The sequence below is a fragment of the Aptenodytes patagonicus genome, chromosome 10, assembly GCF_965638725.1.
Source record: "Aptenodytes patagonicus chromosome 10, bAptPat1.pri.cur, whole genome shotgun sequence".
NCBI classification, from domain to species: Eukaryota; Metazoa; Chordata; class Aves; order Sphenisciformes; family Spheniscidae; genus Aptenodytes; species Aptenodytes patagonicus.
Window position 1 is genome coordinate 4,930,987 of NC_134958.1, and position 18,151 is coordinate 4,949,137.

At 36.4% G+C, this 18,151-nt stretch overlaps 1 protein-coding gene across 4 annotated transcripts in view; it reads left to right on the top strand.

Moving 5' to 3' along the window:
- EFL1 (elongation factor like GTPase 1) overlaps window positions 1–18,151 on the top strand; it is a 103,236-nt gene that overhangs the window by 69,288 nt on the left and 15,797 nt on the right. For 2 of the 4 annotated variants that reach the window (XM_076347891.1, XM_076347892.1), the window contains exons 19-20: window positions 1,153–1,337; window positions 14,502–15,061. In XM_076347891.1, coding sequence (XP_076204006.1) covers window positions 1,153–1,337; window positions 14,502–14,690 — 374 coding nt within the window. In that variant the 3' untranslated portion in view covers window positions 14,691–15,061. Of the gene's footprint in view, window positions 1–1,152; window positions 1,338–10,676; window positions 10,742–14,501; window positions 15,062–18,151 lie in introns of those variants that run through there. The other 2 variants (XM_076347894.1, XM_076347893.1) reach the window with 2 other exon arrangements.

Below are 18,151 nucleotides of genomic sequence, written 5' to 3' on the forward strand. Positions count from 1 at the left end.
ATAAACCCACTCCCAACATTTCCTCTGGTGTCCCACAAAAGGCTTACAGTATATATGCAAATCAATGTACGTGGCTATAGTCTTTAATGATATCTTTCTGTCAAGTCAGAATAGGTGGCATGTGTTATGAAGGAATGCATATTTCTAATTATTTCCAGTAAGAGTCAGTTTTGCCCAGATGTTTAAAAGGTAGCAGTACACATTTGTGTTTTTTCAATGCAATATATTTGAACCTCTTAGAAATTGGTCTAAACTTGTTCTTCACTACAAGGTACCTTTAAAGGTAATTTGTACAGCTAATACTTACTAACTCTTGACATTTGTAAATGAAGGCATTCCTAAAACACTTTTTCAGTGCATAGGTTTTCTTGTGTTTTTGTTATCTTGATTAACACAAATGTATTTGCTAGTTTTTGTCTGTAGAATATTTAGCCCATAAGTTTGCAAAACATTTTAAAAAAATTAACTTAATGCCTACCGTAAAGTTGAACATGGGCGTTTTCACAGCTACTTTCATGATATACACTGTATTTCAATGGATTGACTGTTAATTTGGGAAAGAAAAATAAAAATTATCCATGACTAACTTAATCCTGAATTAATTAAAAAACTAATTGAACATATTAAACATAATAAATATGTAGTATTTCAGATGAACAAGTTTTCTGTGATTAGAATAGCACTGCAGTATCAGGGACAAGTACCATATAGGGATATGGTGATCCAAACAAACGTCTAAAGGTAGTTAAGATATGATTCCTGAAACACAGTAATATTTCGTAGTAATGTTTCTCAAATATTTGGCTGTAAGAAGTAAAGCAAGTTAGGCACATAATCTGGCAAACCGCCTTTTAAAAAATACCCATGTGATTGTATAAAATGCACTTAGTGCAAGCATTATCTAGATCCATACAGTAGTAATAATTTATTAAATGTTACTCATATGGTTCTGCACATTGTACTGGCAGAATTAATTGTTTGTTTGAATTTAATGGGTCCACTTAATTGATCCACTTACAGGGAAGAATTTTAGCCAAAGAAACTATGTATTTTACTTAATGCTGAAGTTTCCTAAATGAATATTTATGTATTTCTCTTCATGACGCAGAATATAAATATATTGGTAAGCTAATCAAAATTATGCCTTTGCAGGTCGTGTGTATGCTGTCTTGTCCAAAAGAGAAGGCAGAGTGTTACAAGAGGAGATGAAAGAGGGGACGGATGTGTTTATTATTAAGGCAGTCCTGCCAGTAGCAGAAAGCTTTGGTTTTGCTGATGAAATCAGGAAGAGAACTAGTGGCCTGGCCAGTCCGCAGCTGGTGTTCAGCCACTGGGAGGTAAAAATATCTATTCACTCCATCTGTTTTGGTGATCTATTTCCTGTAGATGTGGCAGACTGGAATAATAAGCGGAAAAGGTTAAGTTTTGGTCAAGACATTTGATTAATTCCTTTTTGAAATGAAGAGGGGGAAAAAAAGTAGCTTTGTATTAGTCTTATTTGCTTTTATAGATATGCTGTTCAGAAATGTATTAATATTTTGTTTAGATGGGGATGCTTTTTTATTTCAATAGAAAGTAAGTCCTTTACAAATGGAAATGATTCTTCATAACTGTGTTTTCCTGAATTTTATGTGCCTTTTTAAATGAGTTCTCTGGTAAACTTGTTTAGGGAGTGGAAAAAAAAAACACCACAAAAAACCCCAACCTACCACTAACAGAAAATGTAACAACAGATCTAATGCATGTGAAAGTTAACCTTTTAGGGGTTAGCAGGCACCTAGGGTTTTTTTTGTCCTTATATATTCCAAGTCAACATATGTTTTCATACTTAAAGGCAAAGGGAATATATTTAATTCTTTCAAAATTAAGTCTGGTGATAGTAAGCAGAGGTGTCCTCAAAATCATTTCCTTTGATCATCTTTGTCATTAAAGAAATGAAGAGGTGAAAGTGAAGGTGTAAAGGAAATTGCAAGTGGGAGAGCTGGTAAGGAGTGTCATCAGCTGAGAGTGCACTGTATTTTGTTCCTATGATGTGGATAGTAGATCTTCAAGGAGAAATATAAAAAGCTGTAAATCTGAGTTCCTTGTTCAAGACAAACCAACCTGCACTGTAGGGCTCCTCGGAAGATTCTACTGAAGGAGCTAAAGATGGGTTCACGGTCAAGAGTCAGTGGGTATAAGCTTTTCACATTAAATTTTTAAAACAACTAAAGTTTACGTTTGGGGTTTTTCGGGGGGGGTGGGGTGGTGTTTTTTTTTTTTTTAGTCAGGTGTTCCTTTATTTGGTGTTAGGACCATAGAAACTTTTGGAAATGCATTAGAAAGTCTTTTTTTGTTTGTTTTTGTTTCATCTTCTGATTTATTTTGTGACCTCAAATGTCAAGTCTCTGAGTACAAACAACTACAGATTTTTGAGGTCAGTAATACTCCATGCAGTTGCCAGCTATGGTCCGTTTACCACTGTTTGTCTCCAAAGCATGTGCTGTTTTTTTCACGTGGTGTGGATTCTTCCTCGTTTCCTGTAGCTAAATTGTCCTAGTAGGTAGTAGCTGTTAAATACTTCACTAGCAGTATTTCTTTGTTGGTAATTGTTGTAACTGCCTCAGGAATTTTATGTGGATGCTAATGGAAAAGGAGCATTGCTGCAAACCAGCCGAGTCATGTGCTATCAAAAGAGTTGGGAATCCTTGAAACAGTACACTTGGAAAAGTACGTTATGTCTTCCTTGGCAATGGTACCTTACTGGTGTTAGAGGATGCAGCGGACCAGGGACTTCTCTCTCCTCCCTCAATATTAATACTGATTCATTTAATCCTCTTGTAACTAAGTCTGACTTCACAGAGAACCGCAGAAGGGAAAACCAGAGCTACACTGAATGAAAAAGAAAAAAAAGAAAAAGGAAAAAAAAAAAAGGCAACCTCCGATAGATGGTGTATGCACAAAAAAAAATAGATAAAGCAACAACTTTTTGATATAGGGATCTAGGTGTAAGCCAGTAACAGATTAGGTACCTCAAACCAATGAGTGTTGGCAGTATTGCATACAGTAGTTTTGTCAGTTTTGGATGTTCTCATCTGAAGTGCAGCTGGTGAGGTTTTGTGGCTTAACTGGTCTTTTGTCTGAATGGCCTCTGATATCAGTGCCCTAAAAGAATATTAGTCAGAAGGACGTTAATTCCTGCTAACCATTGTTTTGTGCCAGTTTCTTTAGGATTTGTAGCTACTGTGCTCCAATACTAAGCAAAAACATAAACCCCTTGTCTCTCTGACCTTCCCTTCTATCCCCAAACCTTGGCGTATATGGTCACTGTCAGATGTTACGAATTTCACATAAGAAAATGTTCACACATAATTATAGATATGCATAGGAGACGGAGATTTGAACAACTGGCAACATTTTCTAAAATTGACCCTCAGGAGAGATTATAATTGCAGCTAGTATGTTAAAATGTAGTGGTAGTAGGAAAAATGATTGTGTAAGCCAGTCACCTTTCCACCTGGCAAATCTGTTGGTGGGGAGGGCTGGGTTTTTTATCACATTGAAAGTCACGCTCACATATTTTTGTGACAAAATAAGCCTTTTACTAAGCTACTAGCAATGTTGGCTCTGTGCAGCAATGGCAGAGGGAGTGCATTCTACTCTCACATCATCAGCAGAATTGCTAAATAAATACAATTTTCAGAATCTCTAGTGGTGGTATGACAGAGAAGCCAGAAAAAATGGTTTTGTGTCTCAGATCATATGAGTTATTTGTAGAGCTTTTCTCTGTTTCTTTTTCTTTCTGTTTTCTGCTCAAACTAAAACAAAACCCCCAAATAAATAAAAAACCCTATCAGGTTTCATCAGGTATTAGGCGTGACTTTGATAGTGCTACATTACTGATGAATTATGACGGTGTATGTATATACATGATAAACACCAGCATTTTATTTGCATCCCAATTATTTACTGTATCATTGTGTAAGATAATATGATGTGAACTCTGTCTACGTAATCTTACCCTATTTTTTCCTTAGTGCTAAAAATGGAAAGGGAGCGTGGTAGCTACTTGGTTTTGTTTTGCCTTTCCTATGGTACCGAGTGTATGGTTGCTACTTTCATTGCATACTATCCAAACCCCTCCATGGCATTCTGAATTAATTCTGTGCTAGTGGTGTTTTCTCAGTGTGCTTGGCTCATTAGCTGAGTACCTGGGACATGTATTTTTCTACACAGATTCCTTCTAACGTGTTGTTATCCCCATTTTACAGATAGTGAAATAGACACTTTTTGGTATTTTTAAACTTTTAAACACTTAATCTCATGGAAATCACATGTATAAAGTATGTTTAAAGAAATGAGGTTTGAATTAATTTTTTTTATTATTCTTATATTTCATTAATACGATCTGTAGACTATAAACACAGGAAGGTCAGTGATAGAGCCGATGTTTAAATGGAGCCATTTTGGTCTCTGTGGAAATGAAATTACCATTTTTTTTTCTTCAGTTAATGAATGTATTTTGTATAGTTCAGATTGCTCCAGCCCCAGGGGATGGAGCAATACACGTATCGAGGTCTATCTTGTCAGATACTCCTTTTTTATTAATTTCTTCTGTCATGCTTATACAATTTATTCCTGCCCGTAGAGGATGGCGCCAAATAACCATTAGTGGGAGCTTTCAGTTTGGTCCCAGTTTAAGCAAATAAATTTTAAAAGTTAGTCAAGTATTTTTCTTTATCCCTAGGCAAATGTTAAGTGTATTGGGTTTACTTGGCCGTATTTTCTTAGATTTCAATATAAACTTTCTTCTGAATTCTTAGTTTAAAATATATAACTTTGGGATAATTATGAACTCCTTGTATTTTTTTAATCCTTGGATTAATAATACACCTTCAATTAGTGTATGTTTTTGCCTGAGCCTGTTTCCTTTGTTCTCTCTTGATTCTTTGCCGTTACATCTTTCACTCAGTCATGTCATTTTATCTTAATCGTAAGGTTCTTTGAACAAGAAGATATTTGTGGTTGCACAATGCTTAGAATAATGGAGCTCTAATCCCATTTGGGAAATCTGTGTTATAGTAAAAAATAATGAATGTGGCTCTATTCAGATGCTGATTGAATTCTCAGCAAGTGCGGAAATTGTCAAAGACATCTACTAGTTGTAAAGTTGTGAAATGTATAGTATTCCTGTTAACTCGCATTTTTTAAATTGCATAATGATTGGCTATTAGACACACTTTTATTCTTGGGGGGGCATGGGCAAACTGTAAACACATGTTTAATCTGAACATCTTTTCAGTATCTTTTTCAGTATCCCTTCTAAGTAGAATAGTGTCTAGAATGTGCTTTAGGGCTCTGGGGAAAGGTAAGAGAAGGACTGCATGTAATAAGTGGTAAGAATATGAGGTATTCTGAGTCTGGAAGTTTTATATTCTGAACTTTAATTCATTCCTTCCAAACCGTAAGTCATTTTACAACTCAGAAGATGAGGGCTTAATATAGAAGTTGCTGGATGAGATTGTTAGGCCTGCATTAAACAGGAAGCAGACTAAGGTACTGAGAGAGATTCTGAGAATCTGCGAATCTGTACTAGGTTTGAACTGTAACTTTACATACATCGTTGTGCCGGTGCCGGTTTAGGCATGTAAGTGAATTCTAGGAGGGACCTGGAGCCTTTCAAATGTCAAAAGCTCATTGTATTGGCCAGGATGTCTGAAGCTAATTAAAATAGTAAATAAAAGTGGTAGTGGTGTAGCTTTAATTTTCCCTCTCGATACGTGTTTCTTAAGCAATAGGAAAAAATGCAACAGCAGAGCCCACACGTCTCCTTTTTTCTTTCAAATTCCTGAATTCCTGTTTGTAGCTACTGACTGAAGTCAAGGCTAAAGCTCAGCTGTCACTGATTGAGACACAAACAAGGATGATGCTCTTGAGCCAAAATAAACTTGTATGAGTATATTTTATAACTAAATGTGTAAATGTTCATTATTATATGAATATATATATAAATTCATATATATATGAATATAACAATATTTATTGGAAGATGAGTTCTCATATCTGACTTCAGGCATTTTAAGGCCTCGGCTGTCCCCTTTATATATTGTGAATGGGATCTCTGAATTATGAAGTACTTTTGGATGCTCGTTTTACTTTGTAGGGAATCTACACTCCTAATACCTCTCTGTAGGTTAAACGTCTAAAGTTTGATTGCATGTTACTCTGTATCCCCTTAAACCTCCTGTCTCTAAAAGAAAATGAAAAGTTATGAACCTGATACTGTTTTGGATTTTTGAAGCTTTTGCAAGATGGCTATGGATACGAAATAAGTGAACTTTTCTGTTGGGTTTATAACTTGCATCTCTCTCACTTTGCGCTCTTTTTTCTTTTTTTTTTTTTTTTGTTAAATTGTATTTTTGCAAACCCTTGTAATTTACAATCAAGAGCTGTTGAGAGAAAATACTTCTAAAGAATACAGAAATAAAATTGGGAGATTTTTTTCTAGTTAGTTATGAAGAAAGCAATCTGTTTTCACGCTGTCTTTTAAATGCCTGTATAAAAGTATATATAATAATCTTGAGAAGAAGGTATATTGTATTTATTTTTTTGATACATAAATTGATCTATAGTGATGCAAAGCAGCAGCGTTCTGTGAAGCCAAGATTTGACTACAAGGTACAGTCAGTAAAAAGGGAGGGTGAAAATTAGTTGTTGGGTTTTTTTCTTTCAGGATGTCATACAGAGATTAGCTATTTATAAAATAAACAAGCTGGTACACAAAGTATTTGGTACAATGTGAAAGTTTGTGTTTTAACAAAATAACTGTGACTTGTTTTTATTTTGAGAACATTTATGTGTAGGTGCTTCTGTAAAATTCTTTAACATATTGTAGATACTTCTCCTCCCACCCTCTGCCACTTAATCCTCATCCCCAGCATGATGTTTCGTGCAAGTGTTTCAGGTGCTCAGCACTTCCCACAGTCGCTCAGTTCTCCTAGGCAGGAAAGGAGGTGATATCTGCTTTCCACTATGATGGAATAGGTGCAGCAAAATGGAGAAGCTGAATCTGCAGAGAGAATATTCTCTTCCTTTCTGAATGGGAAGCATTTGGGGCCTGTAAAGGCTTACAGAGGAATAAGATACCTGTTACAAAAGGGTTTTTCACTGAATAAAACCAGTAAGACCCCACAGTTGGTTAAACAACAACCAGACACAAACTTGTAGAATCTTTTATTGAGATTTTAAGTTGTGGTTTCTTTCAAGGGCAGGCAGAGATTCTGGCTGCTTTGAAGGCAGAATGGCAAAATTGGTAATAAGTTTTTACCTATTCTTCAATTGTATATTGCCAAGCAAAAATATTTCAACACTGTAGTACAGAAATCACTTCACAAATGGTATTCAGACTGCTCTACATTACAGGTTATGGCAGCTCGTAGTCATATGCTAGCATCACGGCGTTTTACCTGGGGTTGATGGAAAGCAGCTGTTGATGTGGAGATTGCTTTTGAAGTTGCCAGATGTCATCTTGCAACACCGCTCTAGGATCTATATGTTCTTTCACATGGAAGTAAGGAATGACTTACTGGAAAACTGCCTGTGCATACAGGCACTAGCATGGTATGTGTTAAGCGGTAGTGCACTGCCACACTGCCAGCACTGCTTTCCTCACTCCGTAGCTGCTTGGGTTAAATACAGGAATTAGCCAGTCGCTCGTGTACCTCTGCATTACATTGTGTGTCATACTCAAGGAAGGCCTTCCTTACTGAGGTAATAGGTCTTTCTGGATCTGAGGTCACAGGAGGGGTGTAGTCAAGAAATCAGCCTCTATCTACTTTTGAGATTGTCATCTCCTCCCTGCTCCACATCCCAAAAATGTACGAGGCACTGTTTAGAGCCCACCCCAGTCCACCTGACCTCAGTCTTGCGGGGTACCCTGCCTGGTGGTCTCTGTTCTGGAAGCACACTGCCAGTATCCAAATGGCCTTGCACTGTTTGGTTATGCTCAGTGCAGAAGCACTTTTACAGCATTACCCAGCATATTACCAAAAACCCAGCAGGTAAGTTTTTCGGGGTCACATCTCACATAAACCTCTGCAAAGTTCTGTCATTTTACCTGAAAGGTAGAGGTAATTTCCGTTTGACAGGGCTGCTTCAGACATCTAAGACACGCATATCAGCTGTACCCTTCTCGTTGCATAGTCTATGTCATTACTAAGTGATGGACACCATTTGAACTGTGAATGTTCTTGAATTGTCTTTCTAGCATCAATTTTTCTAAGGTAGAAGGGATTCTGATACACTGAAGCCTGTATCATCTTTGAAATTGTGCATAATAGTTCTTTCAAAAGTTTTTTTGGAAAAAAGCTTCTGGCATAATGTTTTTCCTGGCATGCTAAGGGCTGCTTGCGGTAGTGCCCAATCACATTGAATTTAGTGGTTCTTGGGATTTCTTATTAAGCAGTTCACAAAGGCCGTAATGTTGCTTGCTGGTCTTAAAATCTTCATTGGACAGTGCAAGACTGCTCTTTCTATTCATGGTCCAACTAAAGCATTTTCCACACTGATGATATTTGGTTCAAAAGAAATGTTCTGTCCTCATCAGGCAGTAAGGACCAGTAGGGGAAATGCTACTAGGAACATGGCTGTGTTCCCAGATCTGCCTGACCTTTTGGGTGAACTAGGCAGATCCTTTCTGTTTGCTTTTGATGCTTCTCTCAACCTTGTTTTGCATAATTAGGCTGCCTTAGGCAGAGACTGTTTCATACCATCGTTTTGTGAAATACGCTAGACAATGGGACCCAGATCACTATTGGAGCCATCTGGGTGCCACTGAAATGCAAATAATAAATCATCCTCAAATTAAGGCTTAAAATTGCAAGTCCTCTTGAATTAGAAGTGATCTGTTCTAACTCAAATCTTATTGAAAAGTTTGATTAGCTTACATAATCATTTGGAGAATTTAATGTACACTGTCTTTCAGTATTAACATAGTACACTCATAGTATTTGTATTTTTATGGATTAATTATCACAGGTATTCAGATTATGTCTCTGATAAAGATACAGGCATTTATTGTTTGAATAATTAATGTGTAGGTTGTTAGGCTAAAAGAAAATGACAGCTGTTTTGCCTATGCTACTCTGCACGCTGTTACTAAACAAGTCTTACGAGACTTCATTGTTTGGGTGTGTTGGTTTGAATAGTTGTGATATTTAATGAAACATCTTGCTTTAGAATGATTTCTTTTTCTCAAGAATACTCTTGCACTTACAGTATTTGAAATAATCTATTCACTTCTTTTGAAATACCTAATCCCAGCTGACTTCATTATAAACACTGTTTTATTTATACCTAGAGTGGGCTCATAGTTCTGCAGTGAGCTATGGAACACAGTCTTCAGCATGTATTTGACTGGTTTTTTTCTCTTTTTTTTTTTTTTAAGTATAATGGGATTCTAGTAATTTGCTTATAGTCATACTTTAAACAAATTATATCACCCAAGACTTTTATAAAGTAGGTCAATGAAGATACTGTTAAACAATACTATTAAGGAACATTTCCATCACTTAAGAATTGCATTTGCTATAACAGATTTAAGAACTGTATCAGCTGCTGTGCACTAATTCATTTTACTGTATTGCATTTTATATGGCTGCGTTTAGAGAAGATGCTTGTTCTCTAACAGAGTAAATGCTAGTCCAGAGATCCACTACGCAAATCTTGATTTACAATTCACTTTTTAGAAGAAATTGTTTTCAGAAGAGGCTTGTGGATGTAGTGTAGAAATATTCGGCTGTGTTAACTAGGAAGCAGTAGCTGTCTTCCTGCTTGTTGTGCACACTTTGGAGGAGTAATCGTGTTCATTCTGGTCTGTTTGCAGTTAATGCTGCTGTTGCCCCATCAGATTATTCTGGTGTTGAATAATAAATAAGCATAGGCCAGTGGCTAGTTTATGCTGTTATAAAGAAAAATGAAGTCCTAGGAAATGTTCATGAAGAAAAGATACACTGAATTTTCTAGATGTCAGATCACACACAGTAGTATGGTGGTATTTTAAAATACACTTTACCATAATGCTAACAGTACCATCACGTAATTGGCCTCACAGTGTCTTGCTCCTAATATTGGTTCCTCTTGACATCTTTTGTCTGCTAAACTTGGGGTATAAACAGTTTGGCTGTGATAATTTTCTTGTCACCCCTGCTCAGTGGTTCCCAGACACACATGGCACACGGGCAGAATGAGGGAAAGGCAGACTAAAGACCTTTGCTAGAAGGGTAACTGAATTGCTTGAGTCACTTAAAGATTTTCAGCTGTGAAAGGCATGATATTTTGAATTTCCAGTTCTGTTTTGCTTAAAGTTTTTGTTTAGGAGTGTAACTTTTTGAAAAAGCACTGTTAAGATGCTATCATATTTCTGTTTTTAAAATGAATCTTAGGCTATATGTTTTAGTTTTGCACTGAAAAATTAGTATGTGGAAACATCTGAATAATTTTAAATTAAAAGTGACATGCAGCATGGAATAAATAACGTTTGTGGGTGTCTTTTCTGCTTTGATCCTGTGGATCTTCTAGGATCCACACTAAATACCCTCTGTTAAATGGCTACATCATATTCCAGAAGGATTGGTCCATTTAGAATCTAATTAATCATTTAGGACTTGATCCAGACAAAAACTCAATTTCTGTTACAGATTCCGGAGTCATCCCTATGCAGTTCCCATGAATGCAAACAATAGCTCAGGGTCTAAAAAGCTTCTCAGCTCCGATTCCAGGAAACCCAGACCCACCATTCTGACAGCTACTATTGTAAGCAAATTGATGACAATGCTTTTGGACCATTATACGGAAAGGTTTTTTTCCTTTTGCTTGCTTGCACTGTATTCACAGGGTATGGGGAATGATGGATGCCACCTGCTACATGCATTTGCTTTGATTCATTAATATGATGTGGATAGAAGAGGGACAGTCTAGTCTGTGCCCTCACCTTCACTTACAGAATCAGAACTTTTAAAAAAGAAAACTTCTTACTTTTTTTGTATTTCTGTCTCAGTAACACCTCTCTGTAGTTATATTAGGGTTACATTAATGTGACTGTTTGCTGACTTCCTAGAGCAGATGCGCAGCTGATGCCCCAAGTTCCAGCTGACTCAATAGATCTGGCTTGCTCTTTCTCACTACTTACCATGGTGTGGTAATACAAATAGTGTGTTCTAATTGACCTCATCTTTTGCAGTGTGTCTGCACCATTTAGGTAGGTACGATCCTCTAACAGAAATTTTCAAATGCCACCATAACTTGCTCTAGAAGCAGTACGTAGTGTCTGAATTATTTAGACAGGTTGAGAAGCAAAGCTAGCCCCTGTGGGTACTGAGGTGGCTTTTGAAACCTAATTTATGTCGCTTTACAGTGCTGCTCTGCATCATGTGGCAGTACAGGCTTCACTCAGGATTCTGTAGCCCTGAGCTGCAGCAAGTTTGCAGGTTTACCCTTGCTGGCTACTAACTTGCTGGCTACTATAAATACTAAAGAGTACATACATTGGAGCCTCCTGTTATGTCGGCTTTCCTGAGAGCTAAAGATACCTGTTGAAGCGTAAAGAATTATTATCAGTGGAAAAAGTATCCAGTGCAAAACTTCAGTTAACATTAGCAAAACAACTCTCTCATAAATTGTTGAAAGAGCCAGTCTGTCAAACCTGGGGATTTTCTTAAGCATCCATCACTACAGTATCTAAATATTTACATGTAGATTAGATCTGTAAGTTCAATTTTGTATACTTTTGGACTCCTCTGTTGTATTCATTCTTCAAGAACCACTGTTTCACTGTTTCTCTCTGGGCATAACTTCTGGGTGTTAGATTTCTTGCTAATGTAAAAAAAAACTTCATCAAAGGGGATAGTAGCAGCCTTTTAAGTTATCATAGTTTGTAGCTGTATAATCTCCCTCAGCAGTACAGTCTGGAGCAAATCCATTGAGCACGAATCACCTTTTCTTATTCACGTGTTCTTGGACTTTGAAATTTTTGTTTGTTCAGCTCTTTAGCCAGATCACGAGTGGGGAAGTCCATGGTGGTTTTCCATCATTAACATGTTCAGTATGAACATCACTACAACTTCATCAAGTCAACATGCAAATTTTGTCCCCAGGTTGGAAAAAACCCAGTAGTCTTCACTGCCCCTTTTCTTTATTTCTAGTGCATAAAATAATGGTAAAACTTTCAAGCTCTCCAAGAGTGGGGAACCATTCATTCTTTTTTTATTGAGATAAGCTGTCAAGGAATCACCTTTAAGTTTCTAGGCATTGGTTCTAAGGCCCTGTACGAGACATCAGAAGAGGTATGACTCAGATTCTTCTGCGGTTAGACAGTCCTTACTTTTATGTTAAAAATAAATGTAGAAACATGTGGAAAGCTAAGTTTCATACTGTTTATTTCTGAGCTCTCCTTGCTTTTGGTTTTCAGCCAGACAACCCTATGCATAGTCATTTCCCACCTAAATAATTGAGATTGGATGTCACCTTCAGCACATGAGTAATAAACCACTTAATTTACCAGGACTATGTATATACTTAACTGTAACAAAGTAGAACTATTTTTGTTGGTTTAGGGGCTTAACATAATATTTTGCGGGATTGAACCTACAATGTTACCTAATACAAAATAGCCATCTTCTGCTATAGTAATTTTCCTAACTCCCCATAAAGTGTAATTTGTTTGATGGTGTTAGGTGTTATTTAATATGAGGTATTAAATTAGGACTTTACAATTGTTGATGTTTCTGGGGAAAATTATCCAACTTAAGTCATCATTTTGAAATTCCTCTTCTTGCTAGTGTCTGTAACTTAAATAAGCTTTAAGAAATTTTGCTTGGTTTGAAGTATCGTATGGCAATTAAAAGTATTTTTCAGAAGGAAAAGTTTATAACACTAGAAAAGGTTTATAATGCTAAGCTAAAATTGGTAGTTCAGGGAAGTTTGTTCTCTCCTTGCCAGTTATTAATGTTAGTGCTAATATTATATATTTCAGAAATTATTATGGTGTGATGTCTTCAATTATTGTCGTAACCATCACGATTCTTACAGTAACTAATACTTGCCTGCACTCATTTTTTCCATGAGGATTTTGTTTAAGAAATTGACACAATATTACCTGTGGGTTTTTTAGTAAAAATATATTACTTGTAACTGCATCTTGTGAGGAAATCTACAATCATTTAAAAGTGAAATAAGTATTTTGAAATTTGCAACAGAACCCGAGTAACATAATGTGGTCAATTTTATCCCTTCCTAATGTTCACGTTTAGCATTCTTGGAAGGTGATCTTGTTATTTTTCACTAAGTTCCTTAATGCTCATCAACTACAGTATTTCTTTACTCTGTTTTATGGTTAATTGTCCACTAATGGGAAGGAAAGTTAAATCTCAGGACTATAACCCTATACAATTTTGGTGGATCACCCAGACATCAGTTCACTAGGGAGCATTTCCCAGATTTGATTACACATACGCGTTATATAAGCTTAAGATTTGACGATCACTCTTAATGACTTAGGAGTAATTTCTGGTGCCTGCAACAGTTTAACATATGAGTAGAACTGAGGTGGATTCTTAGGAGTTTAGGATTGAAAGGGGGTCTCCTTTTTCTTTAGGTCTTCAAATGTTTACTTGGAAACCTAAAGCTTCTTGAAGTAATACAAGAGTCACTAACAGTAACAGAATAAATTGTTATCTTTGGCTAGCTAGTTAAGCATTAAGCCTAGAATTTGTGTGAAATCTACATAGTCTAAAGGTAGAGGGTAAATATCTCTTTAGACTTTCTTGGGGAATTAAAAATGTTGTAGCTTTGCTGTGCAGGATGAAATGAGGAAAGGTTTTAAAGACTTTGCAAGATAACTACATCTGTGGCATACTCTCTGTGGTAGTCTGAGAAGTGTGGGGTATATAGGATGAACTGGGGATAAAGACATGTCCAGTTATTCTCTGATCATGTTAGACATGAAATCTCTTCTAGAGGAGGGCCCCTGAGATATTAAGCTTGCAAGAACAGCTCAACTAAATACGTTAGCACCAGAAACAATGATTTTTAAACCATCTGTCCAACTCATAGGGACTGAATAACATAGGGCACAGAAATGAGCAGAAACCTTCAGTTCTTATAAATTCTGATAAAATTGTAGTGAGACAATATTCTAGATATGAAATTCCTTCTTGAAAACTGAGAATTTTCTGAACGCTATTTGGTATTGTTTGCTGACTGGCAATTGAATTTGCTTTTAAAAAAAATTTGTATGCAGATAAACGCAACTGAATTTGAAAAGCTATTGTGGACTTCTTATGGCAAATGCCACATAGTGTATCTTAACTCTTCTGCTTAAATAGCTAATTACAAGCTTTCCAGAAAACTCTTACCTGTTCTACTTTCATATTGCTCTACTTCAGAGATTGATTACCTGAAATGTAATAATAAACCTTTGTACTACTTTACCTTTTTTTTTTTTTTTTTTTTTTCTCTTTTTATAGATCATTTCAAGTGACCCATTCTGGGTACCAACCACTGAGGAAGAATATTTGCACTTCGGGGAAAAGGCAGACTCAGAGAACCAGGCCCGCAAGTACATGAATGCAGTAAGAAAGCGAAAGGGACTTTATGTAGAAGAAAAAATTGTGGAGCATGCTGAAAAGCAAAGAACTCTCAGTAGAAATAAGTAGCTGTGTCTGCTTCCTTTCTCTCCTGACCCAGCTAAGTGCAGGTGGATTATTTTCTATGCAGCAGATTGAAAATTTCGTCTGGACTTTGTTCTTTGACACCACTTTTCTTACATGCTATAATGTCTGTGGCTTATGTTTTAATAAACTTAAGCCTTTCCAACTTTTATACAGAGAAAATAGTTTATTTATTTAAATAAAATACAGGCATATTCTTTGCAATTGGTCTCAATTTTTAAAACTTACTGCCCTATTGAACTTTCTGTTACAGGATTAGGAATTCCTAATTTAATTTTTCTTTCTGATTTATCAGATGTAATTACAGTTAGAGCTGGTTAGCTAGTTTGTTGCAAATAAACTATGCAGTGAATTTAGCTCCTTCATGTTTTTGACTCTGTTTTTTTAAATTTATTTTAATTTCTGTAAGGTATCTGTTACTTACCAGTACTTTCCATAGTTACCTATATGCAAATAGATGTAAGCCTACTAGGAGTTTCTAAACTATTTGTTTTACTCTGTTCCTCATGTAAGCAGTCATCTAAATCAGTAATGTGTCGTCTTTAAATCAGGGGGCAAAAATAGCACACGTGGAAGACTAAGCACAGCAAACCAAGCAAGATTTGTCTTTTTTCCCCTCCTTAGAACCCATCTTATTAAAAAGTTCATATGATTATCTGAAGCTGGGAGCTGCCATCTCTGAACTAGGCACACAGCTACCTCTGCCAATCCTGTGTGTGTTTACAGACCCTTGCAGAAATTTCTACCCGTTCAGCCTGTTGTCTTGAATTCAGTGAAGGGAAACACTTGGAAAAATACACAAAATGTCTTGCTGATTGCAGGTGTCTAGGATGCAGAAGGCTCCAAAATGAATTAGACCAAGACTAACAGGAAAAAAAGTCCTCACAGGGCGTAAGTTTTAGTTAAGAAAAATGGAAACCTTGAGTAGAAGGGAAACATGATGCATGAATTATCTTCTCATTTGGCTGCTTAGATTTGTAAAAGGAAAGGACAAGAATTCTAGAACGTTGAGACTGAATAGATAGGTGTCCTTGAAGAGTTTCTGATGTTTAGTTAAATGAATGGGAAATAAGTCCTTAAATCTTGTGCCAACTGACTTTCTGCTACCTCTTGTTTTTGCTAATTGCAAAGAGTTCTGTTTCAGATAACCATGCAAATGGGTTGTCCTTTTCTTTCCAGAATATAACCGTTTCTTTAATTTGTGATTGCCTTGTACTCCTTCAGCACCTACTTGATCTTTCTGAATAAATATTCTGTGTGTGTCAATTAATGCAGCAGGCAGAATTTACTCGTATCAGTTTTGCTTCTCATGGGAAAGAAAACTGTTACTTGTTTCACAAGTAGAATGATTTTGAATGCTTAACTTTTATTTTAAATAGCAGCCTTTTCTTTTCCAGCTTGTTTGCTTTCATTATGGAAAGATGTCCTTTTAAGACTGTGTTTATGAATTATTCAAGCAAATGAAATATTTGCCTTCCTTAGAAGGTTGTTCCATAAATTGCTGTTGTTTTGCAAGGGGCGTCTGCACAGCAGCCCTATTAGAGCTTGTACAAACATACTCGCGTAGCTTGGGCACTGCCAGCTGGTATAGCCATGGAAGGCATGGTATTTACTGCAGCCTGCAAAAAACAGTCAAGACATAAATGTTTGTGATGAGATCTTGGCTAATACAGCTACCCTGCTAGCTGAATGCAAGATAGAGTTAGGGATGTTTGGCCTGCAGTCACAAAGGTGCTTGAATAGATGAGGTAGAGATGGACAGGTTGGTCATTGTTATGACTGCATAATTGTTAACTGTAATCTATACTTGAGTAAGCAGGAAGAGCATTAACATAGATTTTTAAAAGATTTAACAATAGCATTCATATTTTTTTATGGTGTATTTTCAGATTGCATCTCAAAGATGATAATTAATTCAGGATGTTGCAACACTATTATTTGTAAAGAGCAAAAACTCCACTAACTACCAGAAGAAAATCAAACTAACCTGCAAGAAGTGCTAGCAGCGATATTTGAGACCTGTTTTCTTTAGTAACATCTACTAGTGGGAAGAGAATCTAATTGCTTATGTGCCATGAATCTCTAACCATTTTCTCTGGATTATTCAAAAAGTAACTTGATGTAGCTGTTTTTCCCCAGCTTTGTTACACGTACATAACAATATGACGTAATTTTGGAAAATCTTTGCAAAGCAGGATAAATAACTTGCTGATGGAGCAAGCCATGGAAAGATTTAATTGAGAGCTAGCCGTTATATAATTTCATTTTCCATTACCAGCTTTATTGCTACATATAATACATACTTAAAATAAGCATACACAGCTTTTAAAATATTTTATATGTGTAAATGTTCAGTACACTTTTTCTAAAAACTACGCACTCAGTTGATGTGATTTGGCTCTACTGGCTTTAGTAGAATCAAGGCTCCTTACAACTGATAAGGTATAAAACCAACAGCTTCTGTGTGGTAGCATTTATTAGAGAATTATAACTATTCACTGGGCAAGCCATATGATAAACCAAATGATTCCACTTTGTAGAAAGAAAAAACAAAAATAGGAGCTAGATTTCCCCAGAGAAGAACAAAGACCAAACAGTGGCCAGCACACCCCTTTCTCTTGCCTCTGGCCACACTTCTTTTACCTTCTTGCTTTAAAAATCTCATTTTCTCAAGCACTAGTAATCTTAGGTCATTCACCTTCCCCCCCCCATTTTTCTTTCTTTCTTTCTTTCTTTCAACAAACTTCACTTGCATTTTAAAGCAGGAGTCCAAAAGAGAAATCAAAGTAGAACTGGAATCTGTGCTGTATCTTCTTTCCTACCCCTCTTTCGATGTTCGTTTAGGACTTCAGCTGCAGCCTCAATATTACAATTGACGAGGACAGAGACACCAGAGAAGCACAATATTTCTGTACCAAAACATGTAGTTCCCAAATTAGGTCTGAATACAATCTCTTGACTCCCTACTAACCTTAGGAACTAACTCTTCTTGTTTGAGAGACTAATATTTGGAAGCTTATTCTGTGGGAAATAGAGCGTGTCACTCCTTCATAATGTCAGCTGCCGTGCTAACAAGAAGTGAGAAATGTGCAACGTTTGAACTGTATGCTGTACTTCTGATAAAAGACCATTTAAAACATGGAAGAGTAGCTTTGGCTGTAAGCGATTTTGGAATGCTTTATTAGATTGAATACGCACTCTGATAGCAGAGGGGTCCTGGCAAAATTCTTGGACTCCAAATGGCCATTGTTTTGAGTTGAAACTCTTCTTTAACAATTCGGGGTTGGTTAAGCAATCACAATTATAAATGTCCTTTACATTTCTCACGGTGCATGGTAAAACCCTCTACTTTTCTGTGCGTGGTGTTCGGTTATAAATATATGGAGAAAGCCATAAACAGTCTATAGGAAGGTTGTGAGCAGCACAGTTCAAGTACCTTGCAATCT